The sequence below is a fragment of the Serinus canaria genome, chromosome 3 (assembly GCF_022539315.1).
Source record: "Serinus canaria isolate serCan28SL12 chromosome 3, serCan2020, whole genome shotgun sequence".
NCBI lineage: Eukaryota > Metazoa > Chordata > Aves > Passeriformes > Fringillidae > Serinus > Serinus canaria.
In genome coordinates this window covers 62,876,592-62,894,959 of record NC_066316.1, presented here as the reverse complement: position 1 = coordinate 62,894,959, position 18,368 = coordinate 62,876,592, and the positions used below count along the sequence as shown (strand labels likewise).

Sequence of the window (18,368 nt, the reverse complement as noted above, 5' to 3'; positions counted from 1 at the left end):
CCAGATGGTTATGGATTTAACAGCCTCTTGTTTTCCTATCATAGTAGCTGTTCAAGGTCTACTGTTTACAGTTCTTGGAAAATAGTTTCATTATCTCCAGCCTGACAGGTTTATTGATAAGCCTCCAAAAGAAGAGTGAAAACTGGGTTTCAGTAACTTCATACATGCAACACAAAACCACATTCCCCAACTCTGGCAGTGGATCCAAGGTTTTTTTCCAAAGGAGTACTGGCCACTTGTTCCAGGAGCTGAATCCATAGACAGAGCAGTCTGCTGATTTTCTGAATTCAGCAACTTGTTCTTTGTTACAGGACTCAGGAACTTTGTTACAGGATGCACCAGAAGTGATGTTCAGGTGTTTAACCCAAATTTAAACAGGTGTAATCTAGTGAGGTGGCAGCATTTGAAGCAGGAATGCAGTTCCAGGTGCAAGGCATGTTACTGTTTGCTGGGACGTGGCTGTGAAGGGCACAGAACTGTCAGAGAACTTCACCCAGGGGGGGTCACATGTGACCTCCTGAAAGAGCCAGGGACTCACAGGTGTTCTGCAGCCCTGCTGGCTCTTCTCAGAACCTGACAGTGCTACAAAGCATCCCCAGAAGAGGGGATGAAAAGGTTACACAAACCCTTGCAATAGCCACATCTGGCAGCAGCATGAGACATCAAAAGTCATGGGCCATCTTCATCCAAATTTATTTATTAATAAGGTAACAACATATTCCAAATTATTACAAGCCTTTACTAAATCTTTACTGTCTCAAGTTTGACTTGACATGTCAGATTTTTCTGCAGTAAATGTAAGTGTTCAGGTGCAGAATTAAAATAAAAGCTTAGAGAATAGCAACAGGAAGTCACAGTTACAAATACCACACAAAGGGATGAGCATGACATCTGCTGCAGGCTCCAGAGTCACTCCCAGTCAGGCTGCTTTAGGCTCAAGTTGTAGCAAGTAACAGAGAAATTATGCAGCTTATGTACTTCAGTTACAAAGCAGCAAGCACAAAAGCATTTTAAGATTTTGTAACTGCACAGGAACTATGCCTAGATTTAGACTTTCTAGGCTCAAGTCCATCTCTGGCAACGGACAACAAGCAAAATACCTAATACAGTAAAAGATTTCAAGATTCAGAGCCCCAAATATTTTAAGAAACCCTTCAGTTGAAGCCTCAGTAAATGCAAACCTCCTCCTTTAGTTATTGTAACTTCCGTGCTCCTTCTTCACTTTTTTACCTTTATTTTTTTAATCACAATACTCAATTCCTCCAAAGGGCTTACACAGCTTTTACCACTTGGCTCCTTGCAAACTTCATGGTTGTAGCTTAGCCAAGAAAGTGGCACACAAAACAGCAATAAATTACAGCACAGCTATGCTACTTAAACTATTTAAAAAACCAATAATACTATGTAGATGCACTTTGTAAACAGGTGCCTTAAAAACATGCTTCTGGGCATCTGATACCAGGGTATTTCTCCTCAGGGTGCACTGTCCTTCTGTGTGCAATGGGACACACTGGACTGGCTCCTCTGCAGCTCCAGGTGCAAGTTTCCCCCCTCACATCTGTGCTGAAGGTACAGCTGCCCTCGGCATGGGAAAAGTCAGGCTGGTAGTGCCAAAGCGCTGCAAGATGTCCAGTGAACCCACAGGTGCTCCACTTTGAGTCGAACACTTACTCAAGGCTTACTTTGGAATCAAGGCAACAGGGATCATCAAAGGCAGACCCTTCTTCACTTGCAAAGCCTGACCTAGCACTGTTTAATTACCCTAATTGACACTTGCACTTTTTTTCCTACAACCATTTAATGCAATTGAGGGGAAAAAACCATACTTCCAAAAGCTCTTGATCTTACATCTCATACTCCCAAAGCACTCAAAGTAGGAGTAATCCGATGAAAACCATCGTTACAGCAATTACCATTGAGCTCAGCTAGAAAAAGTCATTTACTGAAATGACAAGACATGATTCAAGGTAACCATGCAGGATAAAGCAGGGAATACTACCTGGACAGCACACACACATGTATTTACACCCGCACTATTACCCGGAATACTGTTTGTTTCAGGGACACATGGCGCTAATAGAGCCTCCCTCCAGAGCAGCACAGCTCAGTCGAAGTCACGGTTGGTGAGAACCAGCGGCGCCACCAGAGTCCACACGTACAGCACGATGCCAATCCAGCTGGAAGAGATCTTCACCCACACAGATGGCCACTTGCTGGTCATTGTCTCATACGAAGAATCCGGACTGTGAACCAAGGAAAAGAAAAAGGATCATTTGCTATTTGTTTCTCAATATAACATACTTGTGTTCTGAGCTACCCTTCAACACTGTTTTCACACATCAAAGGACCCTTCTCCCAGGCAGTTCACACCAGTCTGTACAACACCACCACTTGTAAGTAGGTGTCACAGGAGGAGGAAAAACAATAACAACACAAAAAATACTCAGTAGGAGAAGCTGCCAAAAAGCAGAAATAATTACAAAGAATCTCTAACAAATCTGCAGAAAGGCAGTAAATGGATAGCACTTAGATACAAAAAGAATGCATTTTGTCTTGCCAAAGGACACCACTGTCGCAATACGACACAAAATGAACGACACTGGCAAAAAAAATCGTTTATTTCCCAACCTCAATATTTAGAGCATTCCAAAAGTGACCATGGATTGGAGGATTAAATTGCCACCTCTCCAACCACACTGGTTAAACCAACAGTCCAACAATTCTCTCCTCCTCCAGAAAGGAATGCAAAATAATCATTATTTACATGAAGAGTGTGTGAGAAATTCCACTACAAAAATGTAAACATCAGAAGGCTTGGAAGAACTTTAGAACAGGGCAACATACCACCTAGAGAAATTGATCATCTTGATGTTATACTGGGCCCAAGTAGGGCCACAAATCAATTTCACAGCAGGACTATCTATTAAGAGTTACTTCTGAAGGAATACCTTTTAGTGTTGCTTTTTCGATACAAATTGTTCTTTGACAAGTGACTAGAGACCTTCACCTATATTTTTTAATTCTGAAGAACATCTGATCTAGCTGTTAGCAACAGTTCACACACAGGAGGATTATTTTATTGGGAGGATTTTCTTCAAGGATCAGACAACATAATTTCCTTCCACCAAGCCCCGTGAGAGAACGGCTGTGGTTGGAAGAGACCACTAAAGGTTCTCAAGTCCAGCTCCACTGTTCCAGCAGGGATGCCTAAATCCAGCTGCCCCAGATGGCTTTGGAGTGCCTCCAAGAATGGAAACTCCACAACTTCCCCTGGTAACCTGTGCCAGTGCTCAGTCACCCTAGCAAGTATTTCCTGATGCTCAGAGGGAACCGCCTGTGTCTCAGTTTGTGCCTTTTGCCTCTGGACATGTCACTGGGCACCACTGAGAAGTCCTGGCTCCATCTTCTCTGCACACCTGCTTCAGGTGTTTATATATATTGGTGAGACACCCCTTGGGCCTTCTCCAAGGTGAACAGTCCCAGCTCTCTCAGCTTCTCCTCATATCACATATGCTCCAGTCCCTTAATCATCACCATGGCCCTTCGCTAGACTCTCTCCAGTATGTCCATGTCTCTCTCGTACTGGGAAGCCCCAGAAGCGGAGGAGATAGGAAGAAACACCTTCCCCTTGACCTGTTGATATAACATGTCCTTTTTCCAGCTCTCTGTACGTGACATGGGCCTGGTGTTTACTAATTTTTAACTGTTATATAATTTAAGACTTTATCCTGTTCTTCCTTTAGCAGGATGTATTTTAGCAGTTCAGTGAATGACAAGAATCATCCTAGAAAATATGGCAGGCACTTGTGAACAAGGTTGGCTACAGTTTCCAGATACACTTCCCTTGAGAAGGCCCACTCAAGACCTACATTCCAGAGCATGCAACTTGTGTCTCCTTGTCCAGCAAGAGACGGCCTCTTGTATGCTCATTATCAGCACAACATCTAATCAAACATAAATACCTGTACCAGTTGGTAAGTGTCATCATGATATACAGTGATGCCAGGAAAAGCATGAAGTGGAAGAAGGAGTAACTGTAAGTAACTCCGTCCCTCTCATTATCTATAGCTCGGTGAACATCATCTCCATCATCAAGGGAGCCATCACTCCTGGGCATTCCATCCTCTATCAGCGTTGATTCATCACTGGTCAGCATCAGCTTGTTAACTTGGCTGTTGTTGGATGTCCGAATGCTGGATATGGCAGGGAAGGAGAGGGTACAGATACCCAAATAAATACAATTTAGTATACAACAATAAGAAGTGATACAAATTAATGTATTTTTTTAAAGGAATCTTACCTTGAATAAAGAACACACAGAAGAAACAAAACCAGTCCTACAATCCCCTGTGCATCCCACCACTGCACTACCTGACCTTGGGTTGGAATGGTGGTGCTGTTGTAACCAATGATGCTCAGCAGACTGGGGTTACAGCGCCTGTCTGTGAGGGAAATTGCAACAGAACTTACATAAAACAAGAACAGGACAAATATTTAATGGCATATTTCCATGCTGAATGCACAGAAATAGAAAGGAACGTCGTGACTGTGACAGTCTTTAAGTAAAATTTGAATTTAATTTTAGCCTACTGAATCTCTCTAGAGCAGGGAAATGACAGTATATGGCATAGAAATCTGTATCTTTGAGCAGATAAAAGGATTCTGAACTTATGTAAGATATAAAGCATCAACTGCTTTACTATTCCATCTGGCATAATTAGATGCAAAACAGAAATTTCTGCATAATAAACTTCAGAAATTCTACTTCTAGAAAACAAGTTTGACAAATATATTCTATAGATGGGGTACCCAAGTCATCCCAGAACTGGAAAACATGCCAGTAAGTCAGTTTTTTATTATGAGTGGTTCCCAACCCAGAGCATCCACAGGTAACACTGATGAAACAGCTGAAAGTAGTAGACAATCTTATTTTCCCATAATCACTGCCTGAATTAGATGACTCATGTATTCCATAACACAGAAACACAGAAGATTGTCCACAGCTAAGACAAATGGGTCAGAGACCCAATTTAAACCACTAAAATCAATATCTGGTGATTTATTTTAATCATCAGAATTTCTTGACTTATTTATTTTTAGAGACATTCAACTGTTTCCAGTCACAATAACCACTGGCAACATTTATCAATACTTGTTATAAATCCTCAGTTTGGAAAAATATAATCAGTAGCATCTTGGTCATCTAAGAAACATGAAACCTGGTAGAGAGATGAAACTCCTAGACTCCTCAGGGGAGCTGCACTGATCTGCAAAATCTAAGCTTTAGAATACTGCAGTTCTGCCAGTAAACAGCAGAAATTACATACCATACAAGCAGGGGGAAAAGACATGACCTTAGCATGCTGGTTGCAGAGGGGGCGAAGCTCAGAGATGTGTGGGCAAGGCCAGGTTGCTATTTTCTATGGCCTTGCTGGGAGCGTAGCTTTGGGGGAGGAAAAGGTGAGCACACCCTGGAAGAAGTGGCACTCTGCTTCCCCCTCCCCCTCAAGGGAGCTTGCCTGGACCAGCCACGCAGACCCTGCCCTCCCTTCCTATCCCTCAGGAGAGTGGGCTCCTGGCAGCACATGCAGCTGAGCCCTAACACATGCACATTCTGTGACCTGCCCTGCAAAAGAGGTGGAAATACAATTTATTGCTGAACCAGTTACCCAAAAAGCTCTATAGTGCTAACTACACTTACCTGGCTCATTGGTCATGGCTGACCAAGTCAAATACATTGTGTAAACTGTGATCACTGAAGACTGCAGCAAACCAGATCTTGGCTGAGATTCCTACACAAAGGAGTCACAGAACAGTAAAGTTAGGCAATCAAAAGTTGCAGGCACAATTATAGTGATAATACAGGAGGGAACAGAATTAAAATAGTACCTGAATCCTTGGCAGAATTGACATTACAGAAGCACCAATGCACAGGAGCATATTAACACTGATGAATGTCTTGTTTTCAGAACAACCTTCTGGATGAGTGTAATAAACATAAAACAAGACAATAGCTACTAGAGACAGCAGATAGTTGACAGCTGTAGCTGAGAGCAGAGCTGTGAAGAAACAAAACCATAGTTACACTGGTTAATTACAACTGAAATAATACTGCATGATTATCAAGTGTGGGATACAATATACAATGAGAGTTATGGGCACTGAAACGTAAAAGAAGTTCTCAAATAACCTGTAAAGTATTAAAAAGAAACAATACACGGGAATCCTGAGGCCATGCTTGATTCTCCAATGCCCTAATAGCAACTAGGAGGAGCAAGGAGGATAAAGGAACATAGTTGTACTGGACACACTTTGGCTAACAGCTTAAAAAAGAAATTGAAGAAATACTTAAGCGCCAGAGGCTAAAACAAAAATCTCATTTCCAAATTACATCTTAGTAAAAACACTAAATAGAAAAGTGGCCACTGAATGAAGACAGGCCACGCTGTCTTTTGAAACACCTAAATTATCAAAACTGAAACACTTTATTAAAATAACATTTCTCCAGTGAGATGACTTTACTCTCCTTCACTACCTTGACCTTTCACTCAGCACATACCTTTAAAGAATGACTAACTGTCAACCAGAAAAACAATTGTTTGAGATGATTCTACTCAACATGATGCACTAGCAGGTTACTTTGTTTTTAATCAGCACTGAAGGGCTAGCAAAACCTATGGCTGAAAAAAAAACAAAAAAAAAAAGAAACCCCCAAACAAACAAACAAAACCCCAAAACTAAAAAACCCTAACAAAAAAAACCCACCAAAATCAACCCAAAAAACAAAACAAGAAAAATCCCAAAAGCTGCAGTTGCCACTTCTCTGATATCATGATGCACAGAAAGCTCCACCTGAACAAGAGGAAGGACTTCTTTACTTTGTGTATGACTGCACCCTGGAATAGATTGCCCACAGAGGTTGTAGAGTCCCCCTTGCTGGAGATATTCAAGAACCATCTGGACACAATCTTGTGCCATGTGTGCTCTGGGATGACCCTGCTTGAGCTGGGAGGCTGCATCAGATGAGCTGCTGTGGTCCCTTCCAACCTCACCCATTCTGTGGCTGTGTGAAACTCCTGCCCTGCTCCCAGGGAATAGATCTTATTACTCAGAGGCTGCTGCATCTCTCCCTGCTTCCCCTTACTTAACCTGACAACAGAAGGACATCAATGGAGCTGAACTACACATCTGAGAAAATGATACTCATGCATGAAGTAGCCCTTTCTGCAATGGTAAAATGAACTATTCAGTGAGTAACTTATTGAACACAATGCACATTAAATTAAATTTAAAACTTGACTGTAGTACAGTCCCTCCTTACCTGCATACCAGCATCTTGAGTTTCCTTCCTCCATTTTTTCAACCCAAGATTCATTCCAGGAATGGGCAAAGTCAATAAGCAAGACCAGCTGAATAAGAATAAAGCAGAATGCTCCAGCCATACCTACATAAAACCACACTAGAAAAGAAGTAAAATAAAACCAGTTAAGAACCATAGGTGATTTACCCCCCATCGTAGTGTCCCTAAACACAGAGAAGCACTACACTTACACAGCTATAATTAAAACTGTATGACATCACCATGCTTTAAAACTAAGTATGATTGCACCATGATACAGAGGAAGACAATATTCCCTCACCAGTTGTAAATGGTCCCTCTGGGATAAAGAAAGCTCCAACACTAATTGCAAGTGCCGTCGCAAATTTAAAGAACCAGAATCTAAAGGGAAATAAAAAAATAAGGCAACTGTTAAGTCTGGTCTAATTCACACATAAAATACACATCTTTAAGCGTTGTTTTTTTTTTTAATTTGCTCATTCTTAACTTGCCTCATTTGAAGCAGGATAAAAATTTTATCTGCCCAAGATTTTTGTTCCCTAAAAAATTATGCTGTGCTAGACTGACACAGAGTTTGACACGTTTCCCAGAGGTATCTTCTTACTTGTGAATTCCAAATTAGGCCAATTGTGAGCTGCTTTTTTTCTTCCTAAGAATGTTTTAAACCAGAGCAGTGAGATTGTTGGATTGTCTGCGTATCAGAAAAATGGGTTAAAAAATCCCCTTGTACTTTTAGTATCAAAGACCTGATTGGTACCTACAATGACATAAAATATTATGCTGGAGCTCCCTATTGGTCTTGGTTCACTTCCTACATGAGAGAAATATACAAAAGTTGATATTCTTCTCACCCAACTTCAGATTCTTTAGGCCTACAGCTGATGAGGATTTATCACAAAAACAAAAGCAAATCATTTATGCTGCACAGAAAAGACACAATCAAGTTCCAAGTCCCTGCTTCAAGGCAGTGTCATTGTAATTTTTCTTCCAGTAAAAGATATGCACTCACAGACCATCAAAAGAGATCAGATGCTTCCAGAAAGGATACAAGGGAATATTCTGCACCAAAGATACCCCAAACTCACCCCAAACACTAACTATATAAATATACCCTGCATAGAGAACTTCAAACTGTTATGCCAACAAAACTGTAGCGAGGTAAAGACTATTTTTTCTGATCCCAGTGACAGGCAGCTCCAAAAACAGGCATGATGCCATCTACATGCACTTCAAAACTGAATATAAGAGCACAAAGATATGTACCACACCCCCACCATGTCAAACACTTGTCAGTTTTTCAAGTTTTCTATCCCTTCTCTTTTTTTCCCATACTTGAACAAGTTTAATTTCTCCTGCTGGCTGGAGAAATTAAGTGGTGGATACCAGAAGAACAAGTTTGAATTGTGTGGAGAGGAACTATGTGAGATGACAGAAGTGTAGAACATGGAAGAAAATGGACCAACTCCCTGGGATATAGAGAAGTGACAAAATTCAGTCTGAAAGTTGAATTAAGTTGTAACATTTACAGTGCAATACAAACCCCACTAAAAGTAGTTTTAGAGTTCACTTTTTTAAATCAATGTCATTCTCAATTATAGAAATAGAAATGGGCTCAAGTTTATATATATTTAATCTCTAATTCTAGGCTTTTTTAAGGGATCTTACTGCTCTACCCCATTCTACAACTGAAAACAACAGTCATCTGAAATACACCTAAAGCTGCTGTGCACTCTGTAAAAGCCAGCAATTATCTGGTAGATACATTATAATTTATTTTTTTCTATTGTGATCTGAGGCAAGAAACCATTCTGACTGCCATTAATAAAGCAGAGAAGGTGAACACTGGCACTTGATTGTATTACTGGGCTTAACTTGCATGCAAGCATAACAAAGTTAGTACACATATATGCAAAAACCTAGTATTCTGAATATTTCAAATCACTGACAAAAAGATTGCATCTCAATATATTACTGAACATACAGACAATTTCAAAAAATCAAAAGCCGTAACTCTTTTCATAAAGCTTACTCTAATGCATATTATTGAAGCAACAAGTTATTACAGAAGTGTTGAAAGTAATGTTATTAAACATTCTACCAGCAACAGTTAAAATTTTTCCTGTATCCTAGTGCTGATTTAGGTTGGTTAAAAGAGCAAACTGCTATGGGTTGCATAAACAGTACCTAAATTTGTACTGGAGAGCACAACTCCAAATAAAGTTATCAAGAAGATCCCAAACACTTAAGAAAAAATTTAGGTAAAAAACATTCCTCATTTTGTAAAATCACCATGTGCCTTTTTCTGAAAAAGAATGAAAAAACAACAGAGCTTTGATACAGAATGCAGCTGAACCATCTTCTTTTTGCTTGCAACAAACATGTTCTCCTGAACAAAACAGGTTGGAGGGAAAGGCTGAACTGAGTTACTCTTGCTAACATATCTTAATACTGTACTCTCTTTTTCTTTTTCAAAAAAAACCAAAGTAAACAAAGCAATATTCTGCTCAGCTTTAATTATTTTCCCCTACAGAAATAATTTGAAGCTTTTTCTCTTTTTATGTTAGACATGTTTAATCCTACTATACTGAACAGAAAATAAATTTTTTAGTTATTCATAGCTTCTGTTAAAGACAGTCACCTCTAAAAACCAGTAATCTAAGCAATCACTGTGACCACCAAGATTAGGCACCATAAATGGTTTTAGGCTTTTCAGCATCATGTCCTCTTACAAATATTTACATTTCCTTGGTTCAAGGAGCTACATTACACATAGGCAGAACCTGGATGAAAACTACCACTTGTGTCAATACACAAGCTGAAATTGCACTATATTCTTCCATCTGACAATCTTAACTAAAATGAAATACAAACAAAAATCCACTGGAAAGCTCAGAAACTAGATACATAACTCATTTCTTTTTGCAGAAGGGCAACTGAAAAGATACCAGAAAGAGAAAAGACACATTTTATACATCTATATTGATATATATGTGTAACCGCTATAACCTTTAAAGAAAACTGTTCAGAAAAGAACAAAAGTCCTTACAAAGTTAAGAGGAATATAATTTAGATGAGGCTCTTAAATATTTTTATTTCTTGAAAAAATCTCTGTGGAATGAAACAAAAATTAATCACTAACTCATCTCCATCTCAGCACTCATTTCTGCATCTTACCCGTTGTGCACGGCTGCTCTGGGGTCATTGCTGCTCTTCACTTTGATCATCAGCAAGGAGAAGAGAAGGAAGAACATGGCCATGCCAAAGCACACACGGTACACGGCCTTGTAGCCAACCAGGACATCACAGTTCACGTGGCCCTGCACACCAGGAATACTTGTTCCCAACCCTCCATCACAAAATCCAGGAATCTGTGATAAATACAACACACATCAGTCATCATTAAAAGACTTTCTGTCAGTAAATGAATATTAATAAATTTCCAATACTCAATTCATTAATATTGTAACATTATGAAACTATTAACACGGTTAGAAAATATGATATTGAAGGACTGCATCATTAGCTGCAGTCCAACTGGAATATCAAACACGTGCAAGAAAAAAAAAAACTGCACAGGCAGGATAAAATAAAACAAATTTTTCCATAAAATAATTTGGGTTGGAGAAGACCTTTAAAGGTCACCTAGACTAACCCCTCTGCCACGGGCAAGGACATCTTCAACTAAATCTAGTTGCTCAAGGCCCCATCCCACCTGACCTTGAATGTTTTCATGAACAGGACAGGGATCTTATTAACAGGTTTGTTATGTTATTAGCAATTTCAGAACCTCTCAAAGAAATGCAGTTTTCCCTTGCAGATCTGAATCAAGAGAAAATCAAAGATCTGTGAATTGATAAATTTGACTTGACAGTTACTATCAGGCTTATGACATAGCAAGGAGGTGGCAGCCTGCTTACATCTCTTAAAACAGACACAGCCTCTCCCTAAAGAGTACCATCACCATCAGTTAGGTGTATCCATAATTTCCATATGAAACAGTTGAGAACATTCTCTCCAGTCACTACCAGGACATGAGCAACATCTTTCAGAAGTCAAATCATATTCCAGAAGGCTGTAATTTTCTTTCCTAGGTGACTAACATGGCTCTCACTGAAGCTCTAATGTAGTAACTATACCAACCTACAATACACATTTACAGATGAATAATTTTGGGGAAAAAAACATGAAAATCATGCCTAACCAAAGCTACTATCTACTGAAAAAAGCTGAAGATTGCAAAACAGAAATGAAGTACATGCAACCCAAGTTCAGTGAACCAGTAAGCTCTACTGTAACTCACATCACTATTCTCTAGTTTTATATCACATCTTCATACAGCTAATAAACTGTAAGATCCTACAAACATTTCCTAATTCCCTGGGTGGAAAACAGGCTACTGTGATGAGTGAAAAATATTTTTGTTACACACTACAGACTTTGAAATAGAATTTTAACTAGAACCTCATGATGAAACTAGAAGACATCTTAGGGTGTGGTTATTTTTTTTAATCACAACCACAATAAAAATCAACTAAGTGCCATAAATACAAACATCTCAATAATACTTAATTTGAAACTACACATCCATAAATTTTCTTGTTTGATGCAATTTTTTTTTCTGCTCTGATTACTTAAAGAAGAGGCTTTACCTCAAAAGAGTGATTTTCATTTATAGAGGGATCTTCCCACAACTTCTTTATTTGACTTACAAATAAATTAATGGTGTCTGTGAAGCACAGCTGGTAGCAAAATGACAAATTTCCAAATAAAATCCATGCTTTTCAAGATGTCAATTACTATTATCTGTGACATTTGTTCTACCAAAAATGCTAGCAATAAATAACCTGACCTTCTTCAGCTGCTCTTCCATGCCTGGTATTAGCATCACACAGGCAATGCTCACGCCAAGAAGTAAAAAGAAGGCGTAAATCAGCCGAGTTATGGTGGAGTTGTTTCCGCTGGGGCAGCATCGGCAAAGCAGGCACGGGGCACTTCCACACAAGCATGGTATCTGACAAAAAGACAGAACATTAATTATTTAAAAAGCTTTGGATTACTAGATTTCAATATTTAATCAGGCTGTGCAGATCATCAGATATGATGGAAAATTACTCATCCCATGCATCCCACCATTGGTGCAGACTAAGTCAGTGCAACATGCTACAGAGCCACCAAACAACAGCGCTTCCCGATGCGCCACTGCACAGTGAAATTAGTGATTTCTAATACTTCTAAATGATTATAAGTAATCATTTAGCCATTCAGAAGAAATAAAGACTGGATGCAGGCTCATTTGTTCTCTTGAATTTTATTTCATTTCAGCCAAATGACATGCAAGGAATGCTTCTGTTAGCAACTACATTATCCCTTCCACAGCTGCAGAGATTAAACACACCACCGGAAAAAGATATGAGCAGAACTGTTATGTAGGTACACTGTCAGCACCTGGCACAGCTGGGATAAAATCCTCACTGGGGCCAAAAATATTTCCAAAACACAAAAACAGGTGATAGAGCCTAAATCTTGGGTTGTAAACCATTTCATAATAGCAGTTACTAGCTTATCCCATAATTCTGTTACTCTGCAAAATTAACGTACGCAATGTAAAAGTTACAAACAGTAAGAACAGAGCAAATATGCAGTACATGTGTTATTCATACCAAATATCAACAGTAGAAGTGGATAGGAATGCTGTACAGTTGTAATACTATAAGGGGGGGAAAAAACAAACAGGACCAAATTTACCAGTAAGTAATTCTCACACAGAAAATTGTGTGAAGAAAAAAAAGGAGCTATTTCACCAGGAAAGGATTGGGAAGCAGGGAACAATTCTCTGCCATGTGCATTGTGACAATTTGAGAAGTAAAAGAAAGGAAAGGTCCCACAAGAGAACATTAGACAAAGGAGGAAAGGTACAATCAAAATGTGTGATCACTGCCCTTCTCTGAGCTACAACAAACCACGACACAAAAAGAAGATAAAGAACAGGGTTAAAACCCAGCTTCTCCCCCAGCACACATCCAGGGACAACTCCATCATGGGACAAAAGCCACAGGTGCCCATCACTGTGTGAGAGACACGCAGCCACAGAAGGACAGCAGTAGTTACAAGGCCACATGAGCAGGACATTCCAATCACCCAGTATGACAGGCATGTGTCAGAAAGAGTTCTCAGCAGTTTAGTCATATGACAACCAAAAACTCCAGCAGTGCACTGCTACCAGAAAAGCCCCAGGGTTGCTGGGAAAAGCAGACAGACTGCCACAACACTGCTGGCAGCCTCCTGAGAAGCCCTCCGGAAAAGGCCGATTATCATTCCTACAATTTCAACCAGACTCATGCACTGAACCCACTAACTTCAGTATTTTAAACAACTTCCCTGTACTCTTTTTGGCATGTGTTCCTTCCCAAGGAGCCAACATTCTTCATTCCACTACGCTACAGAATCATCTTTAAATTAGCAAACTTCACCATTACATTTGTCTTTCTAAACTGAAACAAGGCAGAGTCTCACTATAAGTATTTCAGGATGTAACAAGCTATTATATTGCCCCTTTTTACCTTCTCCTCCACTCAGTGCAGCACAAATAATATGAAGGCACTCATTATAGGAGGTTTCATCTCAATATAATAAAGAAATTATTTAGACTGGGAACAACCAGTACCTGCAACAACCTCCCCAAGGATATGGTAGAGTCTCCATCACTGGAGGTGTTTGAGATGCAACTGGGTACCAGACCATCCCACTCAGGCCCTCTTCTTCATAAAACATGGAGTTGATGGACATTTGAGGCTGCTCTACAACTGCAAGCAACTATACTAGGTGCATCTACACTTCGTCAGCAGGAAACATATGGCAAATATTGTCTCTAAATGCATCAGAATTTTATAGTACTACTGTCTTACACTATTTCCTACACACAAAAACAATTTTAATAAAATAAAAAATATTTTTCACAAAAGTGAAAAATATCTCAGTTCTCTGTTCAAAAAATTACTTTCTTGAACTAATTCTGTCTGCATTAACATTTCTAAACATACTTTAAACTAAAAGGTTGAGTTTGGCAGAATAGAATATATAATTAGGCTCATCTGCTGCAGAAAACATCAGGTCAGAAAATTCACTTCTGTAAGGAATCCCAGTGTTTGTTAAATACCTAAATAATTCAAGCAACTTTGCCTCACTGGAAGCACAAGCATGAATGCTTCTACAGGAGAGACTTGGAGTAGCTGAAATGAAGATGACTGTCTCCACCTCACTGGGAAACAATGTGCCTCAAGAGAAGCCGTACACCTCACTGGAGTGTCTGAGCTCCAACACCAGCTTTTAAAATGTTGTGCCCCTTAACAGCTCATGCAAATCCATCTCTGAACAACAGACACCTGTTGATACATGACACTATTTTATACAAGCTGGCTGCTTACATAAGGAATCACATTACCATCCAATTCTCTCTTTCATTGGCAAAAGAGAATAAAATACACACCATTCCAACAAAATAGTGCTATACTATCGGCAAAACTACTTGTTACACACTTCATAAAGAACTGGAACCAAGGAAGATTCAGCCCATGGAATTCACCTTATCAGCAGAGGAGACAAGGTGAGTTTGTGTTACTTTCTTCTTAAATTTAAAGCACACCTCCCACAAAAATTTCAGTAGTACACACTGCAAGATACTACCATGGAGATCAAAGCTTAACTCCCCAATGTGATTCAGCTAAGTCACACATGCAGACAAAAAGTTACTCCACAAGTACTTTTTCATTGGATTCCAAAAGGAAACTCAGACAAAAGTTACTCAGACACAACTGAATAAAATCTATTGCCTTCCACAAACTTTACTTACCTACCAACTCATATCCCTTTATATTTTTGAGGAAAAAATAAGCAGCTCAATGGTGTTTTCTAAGGCAAAAATAATAAAAGACAAACCCACACACCTATTCTGGGAGCAGCCAGCAGGGCATACAAGTTAATTCATGCCTGAGTCACTTCACTCCCTAGGGCAGTGGAAATTGCATGAAGAACAGGTAACAAGATGTATACTGAAGGAGAGAGGAGACAGAAAACCCCACAAAATCACAAAAGGACAAATTTTACTGCCCCGATGCACACGGATCAAGTTTTTAATATCAAACATAATCTTCCTACTGGAGTAATGACTAAATGATTATTTATTGAATGAATTATTTGCAAAAACACTAAGCCACTGATGAGCCTAGTCAGGGTTTAGCTACATCATCCCTACTCTTACGCTTATAGACATTGAATTAGTCAAGACCTTTGCCTTGACAGAGAATATTAAAAGAGCAAAACAGCAGCTCAGCTGTTTCAGAGAAGAGAGCAATAGAAGCAAGACACAGCAGAGGGAAAACAGCACTGCTTTATCAACCTAGGCTGTCAGGAGCAGAAGACTTTTGCTGAGATGGTTCTCCTCGTACAGCTTCAGTCTCACCCCCACCTCTGACAGGCTCCCCTTGCTCTTAAAAATGCTAACCTGAAGCACTGCCTGATCGGCACAGGGAAGCGCAGAGCAGCAGCACAGCACAAAAGCCCAGAAGACACAAGCACGGCAGGAGGCCTGAGCACAGATGGGCTCTGCACAGCACAACACGTGGCCCTGGGGAGGAGCAGCAGTGACAGCAGCGTCCCCACAGGCAGGGGAGCTCGCCCCACACCAACCCCACTGCACCTGGTCCGGCGGCTCCCTCACCCTCACCGTGTGCTTCCTTCTCAGAGCCACAGACTGAGTTTGTACTGACATATCCCTAGGGACCAGCGTGGACAGATTCCTCCTGCTCAGAACTGCTGTATAGGCTTTAAGTGCTGATCAGCTGTGGTTTTAAATGTGGAAAGAAAATGAACCCTCTAAAGCCATCAACGGAAAGAGAAAAATAATACTAACAAAAAAACTACCCACCCTGATTTGTTTGGGCACTTCAAAGGAAGGGACAGGGGTTAACTATTCACAGTAAATCTGATTTAAGATTATGATCTCATGCAAATCATTTTATCGAAGAGGCTGAATTTCTCTGCAGAGAAACAAACAATCAAGAGCAAGTAGACAGGGGTTCTTCAAACACTACAAACACCAACCAGTTGTCAGAAAGGCTGTTTATGAATGTGAAAAGGCAGTATATATTAACTCAAGTATTTGAATTAAAGCCTATGTCATGAAGTGTTTAACAATAACTAAAAATAATACTGTTAACTATATCCAGTTAGTAATTCAAGCCTAACTGGCTATACCATTAAGAAGTATTTAAAATGTTAATGAGAGCAAAAAGAACCCTGACAGTAATTAGTTAAAAGGATATTATCAGTGTTCGAATTCATTATTTACAGGCATATTAGCCTGGAAGTTAATTTATGCAGATTTTCCAATTTTATGAAAATTTAATATAATTTGTACGTGAGATTATGTGATTATGGATCATCTCTCTTAATTAAAGGTCACTCTGTAGTAGAGGAGCCAAAGCCATACATTCAGATGTAGGAGCTTGGATAACTATGAGGTTTTGTTATATCACTAGAAGTGTGCGTATGAATGCTTTAACAATAGTGAATTTAATTTAATTCATGCGTGGTATAATATTTTTGGTATGAAAAATTCAGATTTTTACAATCCCACTGACATTCTTACAGCAAACATCTAAAAACTCACAAACCACTTGACTGTGTCGATACAGACAGGGACTATTCTTGGAAAGACATATCACTTATTGATAAAAAAGCAGTGTCTCAGTTGAAGTTACCAGTTACCAACTTCCTCGCTTTCCTGCATCGTGCCAAAAGTCTTAATGCCATCTCAATCTACTGCTTCCCATGAACAAAAATCACCTGACTGACGTGGTGACACATTACCATGGATTACTGTGCCGCCAGGAAGGGATGGCTCGGCGAGACAAAGATGCTACAAAGGGTGGAGCTGCTACAGACAAAGCCATAAGAAAGAGGCATTAAATACAAATATCAGAATCGGGGAAACGTGCAGGTTTTGATTTTCCCGAAAAAAACCGCTGGAGTTCAAAGCATTTGATCAGACTCTTTAGAGATTCGGGGAGAGGTCATTTCAGCGGACACCGCAGCACCTCCCGCACAGTAACGCGGATTAAGCGGCGCCCAGCAGCTCGACAGGCTGGCCTGTCCGAGTTTAGGACGAAGCTCCCCATAGCGCCAGCAAAACGGCTCCGACGGATCCCTGGGGATCCCGGGAGCAGCCCGAGACAGGGACCACGGCGGGGCCCGTCCGCTCCAGCGCGGCGGGGAGAGAGCCCTGTCCGGCGGAGCGGGGGCCGCGGCCACTCGGGGCGGACAGAGCTCGGATGGGGCCGGGCAGGGGCCGGGCAGGGGCCCGCAGCCTTCCCGTGCCGCAGGAGGGGATGGGAAGGCAGCGCTACAGCCGCCCTGGCTGACACAGGCGCGGGGAGGCGACGGGCGAGGCCCGGGTGCGGAGGGAGGGGAAGGAGGGGGGGAAGCACCGGGTGCCGGCTCCGAGCCTGCGGCCGGCAGGGAAAGGCAGGGAAAGGCAGGGAAAGGCAGGGAAAGGCAGGGAGGGACCCCCGCGCCGCCCGCGTCCACCTTACCCAGCTCGCCATGGAGCAGAGGCCCAGGACGCTGCCCATGGTCCCCGGTGGGCTCGGGCTCGGGCTCCTCCAAGATGGAAGCGGCGGCCGCGGCTCCCGACGCCGTTGTTTACTGCTCCCAGCGGCGTTTCCGGCAGCCTGACGGAGCGGGCACGTCACTGCCGGCCGGGCACGGGAATGCGCCCGGATTCTGTGGAGCCGCAATGGTCTTGGGGCTCAGGGCTGTGTACGCCTTCAGGCCCAATAATCACAGAATCACAGAATAATGAGGTTGGAAGAGATCATCACCTCTAAGATCACCTCTAAGATAATCAAGTCTAAGATCATCATCATCACCTTTAAGATCATCAAGTCCAACCTATGCCCTAACACCTCAACTAGACTATAGCCCCAAATGCCACGTCCAGTCTTTCTTTAAACACATCCAGAGATGGTATCCT

At 41.1% G+C, this 18,368-nt stretch overlaps 1 protein-coding gene across 1 annotated transcript; it reads right to left on the bottom strand.

Annotated features, from left to right (window-relative positions):
• Positions 1-676: 676 nt before the first annotated feature.
• SERINC1 (serine incorporator 1) lies at positions 677-18,070 on the bottom strand. The gene is made up of 10 exons (XM_009092569.4): positions 17,929-18,070; positions 12,189-12,350; positions 10,514-10,707; positions 7,641-7,720; positions 7,322-7,459; positions 5,890-6,059; positions 5,702-5,792; positions 4,301-4,442; positions 3,963-4,193; positions 677-2,243 (listed from the first exon to the last, which is right to left on the bottom strand). The coding sequence occupies exons 1-10, from the start codon at positions 17,965-17,967 to the stop codon at positions 2,105-2,107; spliced, it is 1,386 nt and encodes a 461-aa protein (XP_009090817.2). The 5' UTR covers positions 17,968-18,070; the 3' UTR covers positions 677-2,104.
• Between the last annotated feature and the right edge of the window lie 298 nt (positions 18,071-18,368).

Excerpts from the sequence above, each read along its gene's own strand:
- SERINC1 (XM_009092569.4), bottom strand. The coding sequence starts at position 17,967 with ATGGGCAGCGTCCTGGGCCTCTGCTCCATGGCGAGCTGG. Across the intron at positions 10,708-12,188 it reads TGGAAGAGCAGCTGAAGAAG|ATTCCTGGATTTTGTGATGG; the intron begins GTCAGGTTATTT and ends TATTTATCACAG. Across the intron at positions 5,793-5,889 it reads CAATTCTGCCAAGGATTCAG|GAATCTCAGCCAAGATCTGG; the intron begins GTACTATTTTAA and ends TCCTTTGTGTAG.